At 40.2% G+C, this 23223-nt stretch overlaps 1 protein-coding gene across 1 annotated transcript; it reads right to left on the minus strand.

Annotated features, from left to right (window-relative positions):
- Positions 1 to 16884: 16884 nt before the first annotated feature.
- HINT1 (histidine triad nucleotide binding protein 1) lies at positions 16885 to 20843 on the minus strand. Its single transcript, XM_059492188.1, has 3 exons — positions 20679 to 20843; positions 17983 to 18087; positions 16885 to 17223 (listed from the first exon to the last, which is right to left on the minus strand). The coding sequence occupies exons 1-3, from the start codon at positions 20787 to 20789 to the stop codon at positions 17059 to 17061; spliced, it is 381 nt and encodes a 126-aa protein (XP_059348171.1). The 5' UTR covers positions 20790 to 20843; the 3' UTR covers positions 16885 to 17058.
- Between the last annotated feature and the right edge of the window lie 2380 nt (positions 20844 to 23223).

The following is a 23223-nucleotide window of genomic DNA, read 5'->3' on the forward strand; positions in this document are numbered from 1 at the left end:
ACATGCTGCCCTGATCTTTCCAATCACTACATTGAAGCCCAGAGGAATTTGCTCTTTCTTTTCCTACTTTTTTAGTGGCAACATCTCTGAACAGATAGCCAAAAACAACTCACCTCTGTCAAACAGACCGGGAAATTTTATCACTGACACTACATCACCAGTGGTAGTACACAGGTTGAGAATTGAAGCATTGACTAACTACTCCCTCTAATGCTCAGGTATATCGGGAAACAGTGTAGAGAAGCCTACATAAATATATTTTTTACATCTAGCTAACCAAAATCCTTCAATCAAGCTCAATATTCTGGCCAGTATCTTTAAAATACTCTCAACTAATTCCAATTATATAAACAGAAATTAGCAGTGAAGCAAGAAATATTACGTTACATACCTGGATTTCACAGTAATACCCAATACTTTGAATAAGGATGAATAAGGATACACTAATGCTCACAATAAAGCAGCAAAAGAATAAATAGAAATTAACCCATAGCTTTCATATGTGTTTAAGAGTCCTATTTAAAAGAGCTATTTGCTCTTTTCTGGAAAAAGCAGCAATAGTTGCTGCTAGTTGTAATAGGCAAAAAGCCTGTAACTTTGCTAACAATCTTGTTATTACAAGTCTCTAACTTTCACTTAGAAGCAAGACAAACATCTTATTAAGCTAATTCTGCCTTCTTTCTGATCGCATTTCCCTGTGAAGAGCTAGTGTTATTAGGGTATTAGGTATTTTCATGTATTATCAGAGCTACATTCTGAATATCCCACAAAGAACTTTTCTAAGCTCAAATCACTTTTCTACCAGTAAGTGCCCATTCTTTGTGACACTTTTATAGATGTAGCCTCATAAAAGCTGGCACAGGATATGAAGGAAGAATAAAGCCTATTTTATCACAGAAGCACTCTGCCATATCTAAATACAAAACTCATGAACCAGCTAATAGCTAGATATCAAAATTACCTCAAAGAATAAGAAAGACCTACAAGGATAAGAAAAAGTATTTTATATATTAAAATATACTGAACCCAAAGGCTGCCTAGTGAAAAACTGATTCCTGGACTTATCAGTCAGTGATAAAAGCTCACCAGAAATACTTCTACTTTAAAATAATTTTAATCAGATTACAGGAAACCGTTTCCTATAAGGGAGTAAGGCTTAATACAATCCAAGTTCCTTGATTCAGAGCACACTTAAAAGAACGTCAAGCAGCAGTGGAAGTCTGGGGAAAGAAAAGGAAGGCTGGTGTCTTTAAGTTTTAGCTATGAACTCTTGAAACCACTAGAGCACAGACGAAGTCAGGGCTTTTCAAAAATGAGACAGAAATGTGCAACAACATAGTAGCTTACACATTCCAGAAAGACAGAAAATAGATCTGTGACTTTCTGGCTTACTTTTTCATGGGAGAGAAGCAAGAACTTTAAGCAATCCTTCTTCACGTCAGCATACAGAGGCACTGCCTCTTATGACTCCTCTCTTTTCCAGATTGCCAGGCATCTCAAAGCTACATTGTATTTCCCCAGGGATTCAGTGCCCTTATAAAATGCTTTAAGAAGTCCTAGAAAAATTAAAAGTGACTGTTCCCAGATTAATTTTCCACTTCCCATCGCTCATCCATTCTCTTCTCTGTAAAAACATAATAAACTGAGCTGCAGCTGAACAATAATGTCTCTATTAGAGGGGTCAAAAGTGCCAAAGCTAAACCAGTGCGTTGTTTGGGTTTGTTTGTTTTTATTTTTTTTTTCCAGCAGCTTGCATTTAGTCAATCTGAAGTAAAAATCTAAGGAAGAAAATACAAACAACACATTATATTTGCAGTTCAGCAGCTTATTAAAACATATGTTCCTTAGTCACAGACAGTACTTCTAATACATAGACTTCATTCTAGTACTACTACAAAGCTGAGGACACCTGAGTTGACACTTTTCCAGCTAAGGCAATCACATCCCAGATGTACTGAGCAATATGATGGGAATATTAGTCCATTTACATTTTTGCTAATTCTGATGCATGCTTGATTCTGTCAGGTTGACTTTCCATACATTATTAATTTAAGGATTAAACTCTGCTCCCATAAATGTTCATAGAAAGCTGATCTTTGCTGTATGGGTGATAAAATCATGCAAGAATCTAACCTAGCCTGTGAGAAAAGAATAATCTACTGAAGCACAGTCATATTCCAAGATGACTTGCATATTCTAATGAGAAAAAGCAAGTACATTCTTGTACCATTTCAGATGGGTGATCACAAGCTACAGGTATGAAACTGAATTATTCCCAGCAAATAGCACAAAATCATGGTCTGGGTAGCATTAGAAGGGACTTTAATATCTCATTTAGTCCAACTCCCATGCCCAAGGCAAGGACATCTTTCACCAGATCAAGCTGTTCAAAGCCTCATCCAACCTGATCTAAAGATTCCTAGGGATGGGGGCATCTGCTTCTCTGGGCAACCTGTTTCAGTGTCTAACCGTAACCAATCTTAATGTAAAAATGTCTTCCTTATATCCAATCTAAATTTTCAATCCAATCTTTCAATTTCAGAAAGCCTTTTTCTATCTTTCTGCTAACTCATCTACTTCATATATTGAAAAACTGCTGTAAGTTCTCTCTGCAGCATTCTCTATTCCAGGCTTAAACAACTCCAGCTCTCTCAGCCTTTCCTCACAGGAGAGATGCTCCAGGTCTCTGATTATTTTGTGGCTGTCAACTGGACACACTCCAAACAGGTCCATGTCTTTCTTGTACTAGGGACTCCAGAATTGGACACAGTACTCCAGGTGAGGTCACACAAGAGTAGAAAGCAAGAATCACCCCCTGTACCTGCTGACCATGCTCACTTTAACGCAGCCCAGGATAATATTAACTTTCTACACTACAAGTGCAAATTGAGAGCTTACACCTCTAATTTTTCATCTACCAATATGGCCTAGTCTTTCTCTGAGGGCTACCATCAATCTAGTCACCTCCCAACAAATACTGATACTGGTCCCTGCCCTAAACCAGGTACATGGTCCTCCATGTACTCACTCCCACTGTCTATGTTGATATGAAGATACTGAACAGTATTGGTGCCAGTATGGACTCTTGAGGGACAGCATTCAGTATTTCTATTTGGACATTGAACTTTTGGATTAGCAATTACATCTGCTAGTTGCCCCAGGACTCTTTCAGAATGCATCTCATTCTATCCCATATTTTTAGGTATTCTGTCCCATATTTTTAGGTTTTTAGATGGTCTCGAGCCTGATCTCTTATGGTAGATGCAACTACATTCCTCTGGCTCCTCCCTTGACATGCTGGGACCTGACAGCAGCAGGAAGAGAATTATCAGCAAAAACTCTTGAACACTTCAGTGTCTATATGTCAGTTGTCTCATTTATTGGGGGGTGTGGAGTGGTGTCTTTCTTTTCTAACATTCCTGTGGAAGCCCTTAGTATTTCTCACACACTTGATAAAATTAAGCTCCAGCTGGGCCTTAGTTTTCCTCATCCCAGGCATCTACCTGGTCTGGCACAGGGCTGCTCCATGTGCGGTAGACAGGCCTCTGCATCCCCATGGACCTCCAAGGGCTGCAGGGGCACAGCTGCTTCACCAGGGGCTGCAGGAAAATCTCAGCTCTGTGCCTGGAGCTCCTCCTGCCTCTCCTGCTGCCCTGACCTTGGTGTCCGCAGGGCTCTTGATCCCCTCACTCTGCTCTTCTCTGGCCACAATTACAACTGTACAATAACCTTTTTTTTTTTCTTTTTTTTTTTTAAGAAGTTATCAAGGAGGTGTTACCATCGCTTTTAACTGGTAGAACTGCCCACCTGGGCCAGTGGCATATCCATCTTGGAGCTGCCTGGGATGGCACTGCTGAACACAAGGAAGCTTCTGGCAGCTTCTCACAGAAGCCATCCCTGTAGGACCCCCACAAACAGCCCCACTACCAAAACCCAGCATGCAACCCAATAAAAGGGCTGTACTATACCCACCAGTTTTCACTACCTTTGCTTTCCATTTTTTAATAACAAAACACTTAGAACAATGTACATTTTTAAAGAGGTATTCCTAAAATATTTGGAATTACATATCAAGAGTCTTTAAAACAATTTACCCCTTGAAAGTAGTGTTCTCAAAATTATTTTGAATTGGATATTAAGATTCAAAAAATATATACTTCTCTACTTCACTTTCTCATTTTCAGATCACTATCAGCCTAAAGCCTGAAATGAGATTCATACTGTGTAAAGGGTCTCATCTGGTTTATGATTAAATGAGTAAGTCCTATGTTGTTGGTTTCCCTGCTCTAACAACAGCAATGAACAGAATGCACATATATGCAGCTGCTAGGAAAAAAACACTGAGGAAACAGACGTTTTTCTTGCAGACTGAAAAGGATATTTACAGGTGATGAAGCAGGGTAACTTGAAGTAAAAGCCTTCTCGTTCGTTTCCACTACTTATTCCTACAATATTTTAGAATTGCAACACACATTTTAGTGTGCTTTCTATTCCAACATAGTTCTGCAGCTAACCAAAAGACAGTGCTACTGGATTATTTTTTCCCCTAATTTGGATTGATTTATTCAGCACAACATATGCTCATTATGGTCTTGCAAACAAATAGGTGCCTCTGACTATAAGAATACTCAAGGACCTCATCTTGTGAGATGTCTGGTGTTTATCCATGACATACACAGGATTGGTTCCTGCTTCAGTAAGTTTTTGAGGCATGCATGGCATCAGTTGTAGTTTAAATGAAAACATATGGAAGGAGAGAATCGGTGAATGAGATACAAGAATCCCACTTACAGGGGAAAAATTATTACAGAAAAACCAAAACCAAAACCAAACCAAGAAAAGCAAGCAAGCAACCAACCAACCAACAAAAACAAACAAACAAACAAACAAAAACACACCAAAAACTAAAACAAAAAAACCCCACCAAAATGAAAGAACCAGTGAGATTCAGAATACTCTTGATATTTGGTATTTGGCATTGCAGTCCCCATCTTGTACCTTAATGCTCTTCCAAACTGAAATGCAATTCACCTGAAGAGTGATTTTTAAAAAGTGGCGTTTTCAGTCAATGTTAAGTGACTACAGCATTATTCAGTAGGGACTTTTATAGTATTGTGCATAAATCCAAAGCATTTCTGAAAAAAAGATTGCATTGTTATATAATTGCAGCTAAGTGGCTCTTAAGTTATTTTGAATTATTACTCAGAGATTTTTCAATGACCCTTTTCCACTAAAGGTTCTCACATAGTTCTAGAAATGTAATGATACACTGCAACAATCCAGTACTTGTCTGAATCATGAGACAACAAAGATAGAATTTCTATTGCAAAGAGTTATGCAACCACCCATGTTTTATGTCCCTGCAGTGACTATATAATAGATGTAAAGCTAAGTTTTTACACATGCCATCTTCAAAATACGAAATGCGTATCATCTTTGTAGCACTTACATTAATAATTTTTGAAAAGGATCATCCAGAAACATCAAGTTTGTATAAACACGAGTGTACGTAATGAATTCTCAAGGGCAATCAATGCATGATGCACAAGGACACCAGCAAGACCCTTTTTCCTAAACTAACACACTGCAGCTCCTCAGACTGCATTCAGCTAATTAGAAGCTAAAACTCTGAAAAAAGGCAGTCCAGACCACGCCGAAGTGACAAAGGCTGTTTCGCAAACCAGCAGCAGCGCGCATCACAGGAGAAGCCATTTCCAAGCCCGCGGCACCTCTCTTTGTTACAACTTCTGCCATCAGCCTGCCGGCGCCGTCGCGCCGAAGGGCAGAGCCCGGGCGCGCTCCTGCGCTGCCCCCGCGTGGCCAGCCCGGGCAGCACAGCGGGAGCGGGGCCCGCCATCCCACCGCCGCTCCGGCGGCGGGTCCCGCCCCGCCGGGAAACGCCGCGCGCCGCCGGGAACAAAGAGACAGCGGCGCCCCGCCGCCCATACCGGGGCGCGGCAGGCTTCACGGCAGCCGCCTGCAGAGCCCGTGGCATTTTCAGTTACAGAACGCGCACTAGAATCAGGAAGTCTTTCATTGGGAAACAGTATTTCTCGCCACTGGAATGATTTTTCACACATTTTAATGTTTTAATATGACCTGGTGTAGCCAGACAGGACATGAGGGATTTTTACAAGCGCTCAGGAAGGGCTGAATGGATCTCACAGAAATCAGTGTAAATTACAAAGGCAAATGTCTGTTAAGAGCATTTGAAAAACACTTCAACAGAATACACATTAAAACTATACTTACTGCAATACCCAGTACCTGGAGCTGAAGTAATGTTCAGTAATCCATATTTATTTAATTTTCTCTCAGCATCCTATTATCCTGTTACCTGTCTTGAGATTCACCTTCTTCCTTTCCATTAACTTCAGAATTATTAAATTTGTGATGGTCATTGTCTTTCTCATTCTATTTTGTTCAGTTATTCATTGTTCTATTTACAATGGATCAAATTATCAAAATTCCATTTTGTAACCTTATTTTGTCATATCACTTTTGAAAAACATCAGATGCAGTACATTTCATAACGGTCTAGAGGTCTAAGATAAATAATAAAAAATTTCCTTGTGAAAACCTAATTTAGAGTTATTTTGTTCAAATCCATCCCAGTGTTTTTCAAATGGGAGCCACAAAAACTTCAGACTGATCACAGCAAGTCAAAAAAATTGTAGTGCTAGCCATCAGTAACTTATTTTGCTTAGGGAAAGAAAAGAGGATGGATTTTAATGTCTGGCAGCCACAAGTACCTAGATTAGCCAGCCAACTGCTGCAGGTCACTTCTTTTAGGGCTATGAAGATGGTTTTCAACATTTGTGCTCACAAAATACTGTCATTTTTCTATTCCCGAATCCTCCTCTATCATTATTTCAAAAGATAGAAAAATCTAGTTCACAGAGGATATTTTTTCCTGTTTGATTACATCACAGTACCAACTAAACAAAGCAACTTCATAAATCTTTGCAAGATTTACAATATTGGCAAGTACGTAACAAGTACAACTTTTCACTTTTTTTTTTTTTACAAGTTTTCACTGTTTCTTATGAAGACACCAGAGGACTAAGATCCAACCAAAAGCTCGGGAATTTGAGCTACAGAACTCCTACAGAACAGCTTTTTGTTTGTCTGTAACCACTACCAGACAATTTATTAATACAATATCAAATTAATTTGCTTTTTCTGAGTTCACATGGGAATTAACAGGGGCTGACTAGCATCCCAAGATAGCTGCAAATCCATGAGGGAATGCAAGGGGGGTAGGAACACATTCTTCATGCTTCTTTTAAAATTTAAATCCTGTGAAACAAGAAACAATCATGCATCTTTCAATACAGAATATCCAGTCTGCTCATAACTACATAAGAGCTCTAATTCTCCTTTGTTCCGTTTCTTTGAGTTCTCTTCTCTTTTTTTTGTGCTTGCAATAAATGTGTTCTACATTCTGATTGTTTCCAGACATTGATTTATAATTAATTGTGGCTAACAATGAGCCGCTTAATATGGCTTTTCTCTCTGCCTCAAGACAGAAGATATGTCATAAATTCTATACAAACATATAAAGTCTCATTGCATTTGAATTTCAAAATTACAGGATTTCAGATACAACCAACTCTTCTTCCTCACATGTTTTTTATTTCAGTTCTGTAATTTTGACTGGGTTTTTTGCCTTATGGCTTTCTTTCCATCACTTTATTTTTACTCTTTGTAGAAGCTTATGCTGCTGCTAATGGAACCACAGAACAATGTTGGAAGAGATCTTTAGTGACTCTCTAGTCCACATTTCTGCTCAGATGAGAGACAACTTTTAAGTCAGATAACATTGCTGAGTCTTGCCTAGTCAAGCTTTGAGCATCATCTCCAGTCTCCAGAATCTCTCTAAGCAATCTTCTCCAGCATTTAACCTTTTTCACCATGAAATCTTTCCTAATATTCCTACTCAGAATTTCACCGGCTGCAACATCAGCCCATTGATTCTTACCTTTTCCCTCTACACCTCCAAAAGCCTGAATTCTCTACAACCATCCATTAAAAAGCTGCAGAGATACAGCCCCCTTCAAACCATTACCTCTTCAAAACAAAACAACACAATTTCTCAGACTCTCTTTGAGAGTCTGAATATTTGAGAGTCTGAGAGTTTTGAATATTGTGCACTTCAGCAACTGTCTCAGTGGCTCACCACTGAACGCCTTCCTGTACGTCTGCATCTTTCTCGTACTAATGAGCCCAAGCTGCACAAAGCACTCCAGGCAATACCCCATAAATGCTGAATTTAGAGGATTAATGAATTCCCTCAATTAAACCATTCCTAATGCTGCACAGGGTGGGCTCAGCTTTCATGGCTGCAACGGGAATCCTGCTGACTTTTCTTCAACTTTTTGTTCACCAGACTTCTGAGATTCTGCTTCGCAAGAAAGCTTTGCAACCAGTCAATCCCCAGTGTACCTGCTGTGTGAGACTGATCCCTTCCAAATGCAGGGCTCAGAACCTTTGTTGAACTTCCAAAGGTCCCCATCAGTCTGTTCTTTCAACCTCTCATGCCTCTAAATACCAACCCTGACATCCAGCTTATCAATCATTTCCATTCCAAATTTTACCTGTGTCCATTTACCTGTACCATTCCCCATTTTCCCAATTTCACCTGTGAATGTCCTGAGGGCGTACTCCATCCCATTTTCTAGGTGATTAATGAAGACAGTAAATGTTAGCAATTCAAAACCCTGAGGAATACCATGCTAACCAGCTGCTATTTGAACCCTTACACTTTGAACCAGAAAGTCCAGCCAGTTTTCCACCCACCTGGAATTCTACCAATCCAGTCATGTTTGTCAGATACAAAGAGGCTGTATCTGTATCTGTTTTGTTCTCTCCACACTCTCACTGTTAATCACATCATTGTATGAGGCAATCAGGTTGGTCAGGCACAATCTGAACAGGTAATTCTGTGCTTGCTTTTCTTGATCATCTTTTTCTGATGGGTCTAGAAATTATTTCCAGGAAGACTGGCTCGACGATATCCTGGAGACTTCAATTAGGCTTGAAATTTCCCAAATCCATCTTATTTTTCTTCCGGCTAGCTGTGATGTGTGCCTTCTTCTAATCATAATGTAGTTCACCCTGGCATTGTAACTGTTTGAATGTCACAGAGAAAGGTTTCACAGTGACATTGACCAGTATCCTTAGCAGCACTGGATGCACTTCATTCAGTCCCATGGCCTTCTCCATAAGTCTAGTTTAAGTCTTTAACTCAAGCTTTCTTTTCCATAGTACAAACTTGTGTACACAGTCTTAGGAGACCTGACAGCAGAATTTACCAGGTAAAGAAAGAACAAAAAATGCTACTCCAGCCTTTTCTATTTCCTATTGTGTCACTAGGTCTACCACCTCATCTCTTCATCAGGTCTACATGTTCCTTAGACTGCTCTTGCTGCTTAGGCAGCCCTAACAGCCCTTGCTGCCCTTCTCATCTGTCACAGATTTCAGTTTCAGCTGCACTGGGCTCTTCAACACATGAGAAATGACCCTTCCTCTCTTCCTTCCTCCCTCCATTTCTTCCCTCCTATCCCTCCCACTGGTATAGAAGATGTTTCTGCACTTGAGTTCAGAGTTGCCCATTCAAAAATGTGGACACCCTGACACATCCCCTCAGTCTGTGAATTTCAAAACATGCTGTTACTATGCCCAAAGAAAGCTGTTCTTGACAATCAAAAAGCTGTCTTAGACTTCTCCACAGCTACTTCTCGTGGGATCTCATCTACAAGAGGACTCAAGAAGTCTCTTCTTTTAAAGACAAGGATCATTATTCTGCTACATTTCTTCTTTTCCAGCAATAATACATGGATAAACTCAGGAAACCACTTTCTTAACATACTGATGAAGAAGTAGTACCCCTCATCATAACCAGTCTAAGCTGAAACCTCTTACAAAGATGAATGTGCTGCTGTAAAGGTCTGGAAGAATTTCATAAATACTTTTTATTTCTCTCCAATAAAAAGGACACTCTTCTACTTATGCAGATGGTTTCTGTAACACACATGGCCTCCCTCTTAAGTCTCAAGATAATGATAGTAAAGATGACAGAGATGTGTAGCTCAGCAAGAGCCAAAAACCTCAGAGAGAACACCATCCTTGACAGACAAGTACTTTAAGGTCCAAGGAACCAATTTGTTTGGTCTGGTTATTTCCAGAAAGGTCTGTGTTTACCTGTATTTTTTCAAAGAGGACAAGTTTGATTACAGCGTAACTCACACACAAAATCAGATGTTACATACTATTGCCTCAGCAATATCAGGACACATGTCACAGAGCCAGGACTTTTTCTTCTTTTAATTGAAAAGTTGTCTGAAGGAAAACACTAATTATTAAAAAATGTCTACCCCTGCACCCTATGTTTAGTACTTAAAGCAGTTCACCATATTCTATCCCAAATGCTGTTACTATGAGATGGACGACTTGAGCTTCAAATACAGGAATATAATTCTACCCTCTTGTTGTTCCCATCTTCCTTTGCAAAACATTACCCTGATCCTCATGTTAGTGTTCAACACATCTAGACCAGAGTGATAGTATTTTCCACATTTCTCCAAGCTAAGCCTCACTGAATATAAATAAGCATTCTAACTACTGGATACAGTCCAATGGATCTTGTTTGGCCATGAAGCTGAAATTCCATTCTGTTTGTGCAGAAATAACAGAGGAAGGCCCTAGGCTAGCTTATGACTTAAAGATAAGTGGAGTCTCCAGGGAGACCAAGATGAAATCAACAAGGTGCCTCAGAGCGGAAAGTGAACTGTACCATGACTCTCACTTACTTCACATCTCCTGATTCAAAACTTGAATGTTGTCATGTCACAGCTGGAAAAGCAAATGCATGTTTTTTCTCTACTGTGAATAAAAACAGAAGTAATTTTGTGGATGCTGCTGTGCTGCTAAATGACAGAAAACCCTACAATATTAAGAATCAAATGAGGTTTTTCTAACTACAGAAAAGGCAGTAATGAGCTGATTAATTCCATCAAGCATAAACCAAACTGTTCTAAATAAATTAGGACCCAAACACAACTTACAGGATATAGCTTTAGGACTAAAAACTAAATCAAGTTAAATCTTTTTCCAGAAAATATTATGAAGATAAAAGAAATAATATTACTAAAAGTAGCAGTACAACTTGCAACTTAATCACTGAATGCATTCCAAGTATTGTGATGTTAGGTTTGTCATCATAGCTCACTGGAATCTCAGGTCTGTGCAAGAGTACATAAATGTTATAGACAGGTGGATAAGTTTTGATGCAAATCAAGGCACTGAGCTTCCCTTGGCTTGCCAAAAAGGTTATCTGACAGGGGGACACTCTACCTAGCATGGAACTATACCATGAAAGAGCAAACATTCACAGGAGCTTCACTTCCAGATTCCTACACCTGAGCACTTAGCAAAGTACCCAGAGAGAAAAAACAGAAATATACCATGCCATGCAATAAAAAAAGAGGATTTTTCCTATAACCTCTCCTTCTCCTTTTCCCCAAAGATATTTTCTTCCTGAAATTGTGCTTCTATACATGCCACACACTGTAGTTTAGATCTTACTCTAAGAATAAAACAGTAGTTCTATTGTGTATTCTATACATTCCACACACTGTAGTTTAGATCTTACTCTAAGAATAAAACAGAAGCATAGGGATATAAAGCAGTATCTCCACTCTGCAAAGATAAATGACCTTGTAAGAGACTAAAGCCTGTGGGTCCAACTCAGAAAGCGCCAGCTGACACTGTCTAAAATACTGATCATACCTCCTTACATAAAACAGCACTTAAAGACTGGCACTCTCAGAGAAGAAAAATAAAGTACCTGAAGCAGACACGTATTTCATGAATGAACTGACAGACCTGTTCCTATTTTGCAAGAGGATACAACTCTGGGGGCCTTTAGAGCTTTCTACAAAATACAAGCCACAAAGCAAGGCAGTATGCTCTCCCTCTCCTCTATGACCCAAAAGGATGGGAATTTTCCACATATAGTGCAGATCTTTCAAACATCAGTATGTTTCATTAAGTTTCTAGGAATTTATTATCTTCTTCACAATAACAGAATTTTTACACTGACAAAATTCAATAGGCCTACTTCTCTTCAACATCTTCATAAATGACTTGGACAGAGGACTCAAAGGAATATTAAGTCAGTTAGCGAACAACACTAAACTGGGAGGAGCTGTCAAGTCCCTCAAGTACAGAGAGGGAGGCTCTGCAGAGACTTTGACAAATCAGAGGGCTGGGCAATCAGTAACGCCAACCCTATGAAGTTTTACAAGAGAAAGTTCCATATTCTGCCCCTGGGATGGGCCAACCCTGGGTGGTATAGACAAACCTCAGAACAAGAGGCTGGAGTGCAGTGCTGCACAAAGGGTCTTGGGAGCCCTGGTCGAGGGTGAGTTGAACACAAGTCAGCAGTGCCCTGGCAGCCAGGAGGGCCAACTCTGTCCTGGGGTGCATCAGGCTCAGCATCAGCAGCCAGGCAAGAGAGGGAATTGTCCCGCTCTGCTCTGCACTGGAGTAGCCTCACCTTGAGTGCTGGGGCCAGTTTTAAGTGCCATGATATGAAAAAGACATGAAGCTGCTGGAGAGCATCCAAAGCAGGGCCACAAGGATGGTGAAGGGTCTGGAGGGGAAGCAGTATGAGGAGTAGCTGAGGTAACTTGGTCTGTTCAGCCTGGGGGAGACTGAGGAGAGACCTCACTGAGGTCTTCAACATCCACGCAGGGCAAAACAGATGGGCAGCGACCAATGTCTTCACTCTCATGACCAGTGACTGGTCCTGAGGATATGGCATGAAGCTGAGTCAGAAAAGATTTAGGCTGGCTATCAGGAAAAGGTCTTTCACCAAGTGGGTAGCTTGGCATTGGTAAAGTAGTCACAGCACCAAGCCTGTCTAGTTCAAGAAGCGTTTTGAGAATGTTCTCAGGCACAGGGGGTGATTCTTGGGTGTCCTGCACAGCACCACGAGTCCATGATCCTGATGGGTCCTTTGAAAGTCAGGATATTCTATGATTCTGCTCTATGAAAATCTGACAGAAGTACAGATACCATGACAACAAAGTAAAAATACCCGATTGTTTTGGAGTACAATTATTCTCAACTGTCTTCTCTGATACTGAAGTCTGTTGTAAGAGACTGACCTGTCCTTGATCTTCAAACAAACCAACACTACAAATCCTTCACAAAAAAGAGGTCAGCAACTACAGCTCCAGCCTGTTTTTGTCCCTTTATCCTTCACATCCTAAGAGCATTCTCTCCAGTGAGACTGTGTTTTGAGCAAGTTTAGCAAGACTAAATTAACCATGTTCCCATCTACTCTGTAAGACATCAGAATCACAGAATCAAGATTGGAAATAACCTCCAATACCATCATGTACAACAAACTTCATAGGTGTTGCTGGGTTTCCAACATACAGAACACCTGCACTGGCCAATATTTACGGTTTTTATCCCTTGCACACAGAATTGCAGGTTCTTTATCACTTTTACCACAAATAGAGAAGGGGTGGTCTCTTTCTTCTGGAATCTACATATTTTTTCTCTCAAGATCTTCTGTTTCTCAGGACAATTTGCAGTCTTGAAGCTTCCCAATCAAAAAGAGTATTTCTCAACTTCTCTTCAAATCATCATCCCTCTTCAACTTCTACACAAAAGACTGAATTTCAGTTCAGACTTTGCCTTAAATCATCATCTCTCTTCAACTTCTACATAAAAGACTGAATTTTAGTTCAGACTCAAGTTTTTTCTCCCACCTGTCAGCCCTGTAATTACCTAAATGTTGTGTGTAACGACATCACAGTCCAATGAAAAACCACATTTCCTCTTCAAATCCCTGATGACTGACAGGTATAGGGCACATACCTAATGGCCAAAACTGACAAACAGCTCTGCTCAACACCATTAGCCTAGATTTTGATTTTCCCCCAGTTCTTTCAAGCTCAGCTGTGAACTAGCTAGAGTACCCATAGTTTCTCAAAAGGAAAGAAATTATTAACTGGAAGTGACAATAAAACAAGATAAAATTTTGCCAGTTTACCAGACATTTCCTATCTGTTAAGAAGTTAAAAGAATTGTTGCAATGCTGGTTTTCCCCCCAGTAACTGGAGCAGAAATTAAATCAAGACAGAACTTTGTATTTAAATCCATAGCAAACATAAACACAATCAACTAAAATATCAACACACTGCTCCTGAGAGAAATGCCATAAAAATTGAGTGTGGTCCACAAAACTGAGTTCTAACACACAAGAAAACAGCAAACAGAAAGGTAAAAATAAGACAAATATAGCCTCAGTCAGGATGACTTTCCAAACCTGCAATTGTTACTGTCATGGGATTTTCAAGAACTCCGTGGGTCCATGTGGACAGCTTGGCACAAGAAGACTGGAGAGTTCAATACCCAAAGGAATGCAAATTTTCATACCTAGGAAGTGTTACTTCAAACTCAGTATCTGACATTTTAAAAACTGACATAAATTCCACACATGCAGTGTAGCTCTCAGATAGTCAGGTTGTCTCTGATTAACAGTGATGTAACAGATTACATGGAAGATTAGACACAAATTCCACCAGAAACCACCACAGCTTACAGTAATACTGCAGTCTTGCCTGAAATGACAAGCCACATTAAAACTCCCTGTTGCTTCCAAACACATTCTCTACTGTATTCCTATCTCTGATAAACCGGAACAATCTCCTGATACATCAGGGAGTTTACAGAGATTAATGTTAGATGTTGCCTAGCTCAATCATTCCATTAAATGGATACAGATTATACATCAGCCTGTACTTAATGCAGGTTAATTGTTTCTACCTTCAGCCCATGAAGATTATATACAGGTGAAATCCTTGGATTGCTCACAGGATTTTGTCATTCAACAACATTCGACTACTTGAGAGATCAAGATCTTCCACTGGGTGTTTCAGATCTATCACTAATGTAGACTAAAAAGACATGTAGTTTAACTACTTTCTTATGCCTATTGCCCTGGTTTTTCCTAAGATGAAGTTTGCTGTCTCCCTGTGATGCAGTTAACACATCTCTTTGTTAAGTGCCCTTAGAAATCATAGACTAGTGGTACTAGAGTCATCACCTTGCCACAAAATAAAAGTAATACAAGCAGAAAAAAATTGATGACAAGGAGGTTGGTCTGCATTTCAGCAAGTGGTTTTGAGGCAAAAGGTTTCAGCTAATGCCCAGTTTTCCCACCTCCTACATGGCCAAATTAGGGAAGAGTTTTCCTTTGGTTTTATTTTTCCCACATGAGTACACCATGGTCCGAACTCAGAATCATTTGAGTATCAATCCAGAAGGTACTCATCTGAAACTTAAGCACAATAAATTGGTTAGCAAGCTGGCCTCATGGCTATCTTTGCAAGATTCATGATTCTGCCCTCACTTCAAAGTCTTCTTACCTTCCCAAAGCACATATCTGCATAGACCTGCAAACACATCTCCCAAGATTCCAAGTGAAGCAACAGAAGTTTTACAGTTACCTTCATACAGCTGTGAAAACTTCACCAGTCACTCTTCAAATCACACATGCCAGTGTTGGTAAAAAGGACACATACAACAGAAATTAGGGAAGTCAAAGCAGTACACGTCACATGCCCTTCCCCATATGAGGATGCCAACAGTTCATCTCACCATCTTTAAGGGCTTTCCAGGAGCTCATTCTGATAGCCAGTTTGCCAGCCACAAACCTTTACTGCACCCCTGTGTCTGCTTGTGATACCTCATTCTTGTGATATGCATTCAGCTTCTACTCTGGGGTTTGGGTGGTTTTCTTCTTTACTTCTATGCAAGTTAAACAAGAGAAGAGCCATTATGCTGCCACTACAGAACCATGTGTTTATGCCTAACACAACTATAAACCAACGTCCTTCAGAAGCACCAGCTGATTTTCCTGTTTACGTCACATCTTAGGGTAAAACTCTGAAAGCTAGAGCATTCTGAAGTACTTAGAGTATTTTCTGGTTGAATGAACTCAAATGGCTTTAACAAACTTTCAAGTTATATCTGAAAAGAAAATAAAATTCACTGCTTTTACCTCTACAGTTTTTACACACATTCCCACATTTCTTTAACACTTTAGATGCTCACAAGCAACCGGCTTTTATCAAGGCATCTGAAGCTTTTAGGTGTCTTGAGCATAAAAACTATGTGACTTAATTTTATCAGAAAGAACAGGTGTTCTATTTCTACACTGGCAGACACATCTGTACCCCTAACTTCAAGAAAATTTATTGTCTTGGAGATCTGATGACCATGTTGCATGAACAATTGTATGCAGCAACAGAGAAAGTACTATTAACTGAAAGATTAGCTCACTAAAATCTGCAGTCTAAAAGATACACATATACATTTTATATCATGCTGCTTACATGAAGGCCAAGAAATGCCTTGAACATCTTATAACAGTTCAGTATTTTAATTTCAAGTCCTCAATTTGATCAAAATCACCCATGTGCTACAGAACTATAGCAGCTGCTATTAAGACTATCATTTTACCCATTCTCAGTAGAAAAATGGAGCTTTAGAATGTCTGTTCCCAACACAGTACTGACGCAGCCCTTGAATAGCATGTTTGGAATTTCACTTTTTAGAAGTTTCAGCAGCAGCCTACACTGGCTTTACAAATATTTACATACCACATTCTAAAAGCTTAGATTTCTTCCCAGAAGACATGGAAGTCTGATAAGTGTTTGCACCTTTAGATTTTGATTTGCCTTGGCAGATCAGTACCTACAGAAGACTTGTTAGCAGACTGAAACATGTTTTGTGCTTTAAACTTCAGAGATCATAATTTCAACTTCAGAAGTGTTTCCATCAGTAAGACACACCAGACAGAGATGATTCCCACATGCTTAATCTTTATTGTGCGAATGTTGTTCAGAGCATTTATTACCCTGTGTAGACACACATTAAAAAAAAATACGCTAACAGTGGCTAGATTGATGGACAACATATTAAATCTATTTGGTGGTAACTTGTATGCATGCAGTTAACTCCTGTGATGTACAAATCTTAGCCAGGAGGCCAGCCCAACTGGCGACCACCCAGAACATGGAGATGTACGTGATAGACAGACTGCCCACCCTCAGGCCCTTCATTCACAACCATCCGGAATCCATTGGTCAGGCCCAGGTTAGCAGCACACTTCTTGCCAACAATCATTAAATGTCCGAGAAGCTGGAGAAGAAAGAAAAAAAAAAAGAAAAAAACAACCAACAGAAAACACACAAAAAGGGGGAAAGGGCAGGAAGGGAAGGAATGAGAGCAGAGAACCAGTAAGTTAATTCTCAGAAATTCAGCCACTGCCCTTCAAATTGTTGCCTGCCTGCAACTAACACTTTCCAAGAAAAACTATGAGGACTGCCTATGCATAATATAGGGGGAAAATAGAACTATTGATCTTTCTCAAGCCAGGCAGTAACAGACAACAAAAGTGTCATAGAAGCTACATTTACTTAATGGTTAAAGCCCCCACTACTTCTTCTGAACACATATGTAATTCTGGTGGAAAAGAAATTTTCTCTTACCATGTAAAGCTTACAAAATCTTTGAGCTTGATGTTTTTAGTTACAAATGAAATATTCAGCACCTCTCAGCTAACCTTCCTTTTCTTCACCTCTGACCTGCTAAAAACCCCCAAGCCCATATTAGAGTAAGTACTGTTACATGCAAACAATGAAAACAGACATCAGGATTGTTAAATAACAAATACCAATTCATTTTGCATGGAAAATACATGCACAGATATATTTTGCTTTCTCTGGCTAATTTTACTGAAAAATCTTAACTCCATTATCTTTTAAGCTACAGGCCAAGCATTAGAGTATCAGAAAACTACTTTGCCTCTTTGAAATGTCAAGAGGAAAAGGGGGACAGCCTACTACATTATGAAGTAATCAGAATGTTTGGTGTACAGAAAACCTTTAGAGTACTTACAGATTCATCAGAATCTTCTGCTTCAGACAATCTGACAATTGGCTTCTTAGGAATCACTAAGAAATGTGTTGGAGCTTGGGGTGAAATATCATGGAACGCGAGGCACTGGAGGAACAGAAAGCAGATAAAATACAGTTTGTTTTGGAGAAAGGTAAGAGTTTCAGGAAATCAATATGCCCCACTAAATACATACTTCAGCCAGATATCCCAAACATGAGCAGCAATGTTAAATTTTCTTGAGTGATATATTATTCTACATCCTTTAACTTCTAAACACAAAACACTACTTACCAAGACCCACTGAAAAAAAATCACTGCTTTGTAAAGTACCATTTAAAAGCTACAGCCTTCTCAGTAAAGCAATATGCAATCAGGTTCAAGATTTGCTACGGAAACACATGCATAACAACTAGTAAAGCAGTTGGCATGCATGCCTATAAAAAGTACATTCATGCTTTTTAAATGCTATTTTGTATTTTATGTTAAATAAAATAAATGGCAAAGAGTTGCTAATCAACTTCTAGTTATGCCTGAATATTTCCTTGGTCAAAGACAACAAGGCAATTCCAAAGATCCTGAAGTTATGTGAATGAGACCATATTAGACTTCTGTTCTCAACAGCACCAAGTATTTCAGAGTAATGCATTAAAACCAGCTTTGCTTCAGACATGCTTAAATCAAAAGAAAGGCATCACTTTTGAAATACAAACATCTGTCTGTAATGACTAGCTGAATCTTGACTAAACCAAAACTACAATCGATCATACACAGCATGCATCACCTAAATATCAAATTAGGAACTGCCAGTAGGCAAGAGAAAATTAAGCTGTGTCTCCTTGTACAAATGGCCAACCACAGAACTGGGACTTCCAACTGGAACCGCGACAAATGTGCAGATGCACAGGAGGTACTCTGCCAGCATTAGTCCAAGATATCTCTATCTCTATCTCTAACTTTCCCATCACGTTCAACAGTGTAACACCTGGTAGCAATTGGTTATGTCACAGACAGTGGATACTTAAAAACATATATACCTACATTCTTCAAAATGCTTATTTCCTAGATACTTTTCTTTGTGAATCAATAAAGTTAATTTTCTGTGCAAATATACTTCTTTTTTATTCTGAAAAGAAATGTGCCTTTAGTCAAGAGTAAAGTTGGTGAAAAGCCGAACTCAACCTGCATCAATCTTTTATGCAAGTCATCTTCTACATCAAATCTATGTGGTTTTAGAATCTGTTTAAGAAGATAATGCCCAATTTGAATTTTTGATTAACTACTCCTTTCTTCCAAACAGGGAAGGGCAGTAAGTATATAACTGATGAATAAAACTGTTTGCACCAAATTAAATAAATCATACTTAGAGCTGACCATTTTGTAATCAGCTTTTCTATTATATGTAGTCCCATCGAGGCAGAATGCAAATGGCCAAACTGCGTCAAAGAATTAAAAGAGCGAAAGATTGGAAGTAAATAGCTTTCTATTATACAGAAAGCCAAAGCAGCATTAAAGAAAAAACGCAATCACAGAAATTCGTGAGTGTATGGGAAACCAAATTTCATTTCAGGAAGTTTAGATTCAACTGGAAAAACAGTGATAAGGCATAATTCCACAGAGACTTTGTACTTTTCAATAGTTCCCTTTCTTTGAAGGTCAATTATTGATTAAAGACTTTCCTTATCTTTCTCCTTGTAACACTTCCAACCACCTCTAAAAAGACCTCCATAAAGCCAACAAAACTAATTCAAGATCATCCACCAGTCAACTGAAATCTAGAAGTTCTACATTTCTGCACACTTTGAAGTAAAAACCAAATGGTGCACTGCAGGTAATGACACTTCCAGAAAATACTCCACACAACTGGCTGTCAAAGTAGTTTATACACTCAGAGAAGTCAATGGCCTGATTCCTAATCAAGCAGTGCGCAGCTTACTCTGCTGCAACCACCGCAGCTGATGAAAAAGCTCACACAGGTTACACCCGGCTAAGGAAAGAACACACACCTTCACATAAACACAGAGCAGTAACACAAGCACTATTTTCAGAAAGCACTGAACATTTCCAATATTCTTCAGAGCACAAGGCAACTGCAACAATTCTGCCATCTATTAAGAAAACTCCGTTTTAAGCTATGCATGATTTTTAAGCACATAAATCTGACAAACTGCATCCTTGGCGAGTCTCTACTGAACACTGAGAATAACCCCTTTATTTCAAAAGCAAAAGGGGCTTAATGGGGCTCCAGTATTTCAATCTGAAGGGCGGGGAAAACAAAGAGCAGGAGATCTTACACCAAATACCAGCTGGATTTTGGGAATAACCGCTGCATTTCTTCTAAAGCTAATTATTTAATTTCGGCCCTAACGTGCTGCGATGCACCAGCAATCCCTCTCGGAGGTTCTCTGCCAAAGCGCAGCAGGCAGAGCTGCATAACCTCTGTGAGGCTATTGAGAGGCACATCGGGACCTGCACAAGCAGACAGCTGGGGTGCTCTGCTCCGAACCCGCAAGAAGGCTGCCTGCAAGTGGTAAAGGTTTCACCACTACCCTCCCACACCAGCTGCGAGAACCCTCGACCCTTGGCAAGGAGCCCAATGCAGCTCCGGGGAGGGCGCAGGGAAGCGCGGGGGCGCACGGCCCGCCCCGCCGCTCTCCCGAGCGCCTCCGCGACGCCCGCGGCCCCTGCACAGCGCGCACCTGCTCGTCCTCGTAGATTATGTTGGCGGGGATCTCCTTGCGGATGATCTTCCCGAAGATGGTGTCCCCGCCGGGACGCGCAGCCTGCGCCTTGCTGATCTCGTCAGCCATGTCGGCGGCTCCCGCGCGGCTCCCGCCGGCCTTCAGCCCCGCCTTCCCCCACAGCCACGCCCCCTCGGCACTCATTGGGCCAACGCCGTCCCTTGGCCGTGTTCTCCTGTCTGATTGGCGGTTTCTCCTGTCATTGTCCCGCTGGTCCCCGCCCACTGCACTGCCGCGCCCTCGCTGACCCGGGAATCGCGGAGGGATCCGGCGGAAAGAACTATTGGAGGCTCCGCGCAGAGATCAACGCTGCGAAGTGCAACGCCACTCTACAAAAGTAGTGCAGTCCCGGGAGAGGCTGTTGTGGGCAGAAGTATTACTTATCAAATCCAACTCAAACATCTGTGTGATTCCTTGGGACAAGCTCCTGCAGACTGCACCAGGCTGGGCTGGGTTACCTTTTCCACCAAAGTTTGCAGGTGTATGGTGTCCTGGAATCAGGGTCCTGCAGAAGGGCAGTTTCATGTGCCAGCCCTTCGGCGAATAAGTAATTTCGTAACTATGAAACAAACTAATCAGTATAGCCAAGCAGTAATTCAAAGGGCAACACAAAGTTACGCAGCTGTAGATCTAGTTGTAAATGTTTTTTTATGTATATATCTATAACACCAGTCATTAAATGGGAGAAATGAAAAAGCAGGGGGGAAAAAGCCACCATAAACCTTAAGGAGTATCAACCAAGCTTCATTTTCAAGGCCAAGTACGAGGTCCTGCACCTGGGTCGGGGCCACCCCTGCTGTCAACACAGGCTGGGAGATTGAGAGCAGCCCTGGGGAGGAGGACTTGGGGGTGCTGGTGGGTGAGAGGCTGGACATGAGCCAGCCCAGAGAGCCAAACGTGTCCTGGGCTGCATCCAGAGCAGCGTGGGCAGCAGGGGAGGGAGGGGATTCTGCCCCTCTGCTCTGCTCTGGGGAGAGCCCACCTGGAACCTGCATCCAGCTCTGGGCTCCCAGCACATGGACCTGCTGGAGGGAGTCCAGAGGAGGCCACAAAAATAATCAGAGTGACAGAGCACCTTTTCAATGAGGACCGGCTGAGAGAATTGGAATTGTTCACCCTTGAAAAGAAAAGACTTCAGAGTGACCTAACTGCACCTTTGCAGTACCCAAAGGCAGCCTACAATAAAGATGGAGGGAGATTTCTTACAAGGCCATGTAGTGAGAGGACAAGGAGGAATGGCTTTAAACTGCAATACTGGAGGTTTAAATTGGATGTGAGGAAGAAATTCTTTACTGTGAGCATGGTGAGGCCCTGGAACAGGCTGCCCAGAGAAGTTGTGGGTGCCCAATCCCTGGAAGTGTTCAAGGCCATGCTGGATGGAGCTCTGAGCAACCCAGTCTAGTGAAAGGTGTCCCTGCCCATCACAGGGGCATTGGAACTAGATGACCTCTAATGTCCCTTCCAACCCAGACAATTTTAGATTCTATGATTTTCTAAACTTCACCAAAAAAAATTAGATTGATTTCTCTGAAGATTTGTCTAGGTGCATATTAATAGAGATATTTATATATATATTTGTCTCTAGACAAAAGTGTTACAGGAAAGCATTTCAGAGGGAGGCAGAGAATAAATATTGCTAAGTGGCTTAAACCTAATATGGTTCTGCAGCTGATTATATGAACATGATACGGAAAGAGCAGAATTTGTCATATATTTCTGGTAGTAACTCTGAAATAATTTATCATGAAATACCCTGAAAAAAAAACTCTGATAAAGTACATTAAACAATGAAATTTTATTTTCTTCCTTAAATGATGTTCTGGGATTAAGGTATTTTGACCTGTATGTGTCCTACAGATGGTATTGGAGTTTTATGACAATTAAAGGGACAAACTTCTTTGAATTATATTATTGTCCAACCAAGGTTATTCAGCAAATATATGAACAATTCAGGTGAACACTGCTGTGGATTTAATTAAAAAGTATATTTCTTTGTTAAGAGAAGACGTAAAGAGACAAGTTTAGAAGTTTCTCCAAAAAAGCAAAACCAATTTTTTTCATATAGTTGACTTCAGCATATATTTTTGTCTCACCATGAAAACAGCAAATTTTATTATTTTGAATAAAACAATGAATGAATTAGACCCTCTTTTCAAAGATCTAATTCATTCCCATCTGCAATAATTATTCTTGGAAATAAATTATGAATAAACATCACTTTTGCTAACAGATCAAGTTTCTTTATGAGTTACATAGTAAAAAAAACATATTTAATAGACGCTTAGAAGTGCTATTAATAATAAAAATATTAAAATTATTGAGTAATAATTTAGTGTTCCCATATTTTAATTAGCTTACAATGTAACTGCTGTTAAATGATTAAATAGACTGTGTATTGAAGCTAGAGGTCTAGTGAGTAGTAAAGATAATTGCACAAAATATCTTATGCTGCCTTTAGCTAATGCTGAATGATGTGTTAGTGAACTATAAGCTTGTTTGTTTT

The sequence above is a fragment of the Ammospiza nelsoni genome, chromosome Z (genome assembly GCF_027579445.1).
Source record: "Ammospiza nelsoni isolate bAmmNel1 chromosome Z, bAmmNel1.pri, whole genome shotgun sequence".
Lineage (NCBI taxonomy): Eukaryota > Metazoa > Chordata > Aves > Passeriformes > Passerellidae > Ammospiza > Ammospiza nelsoni.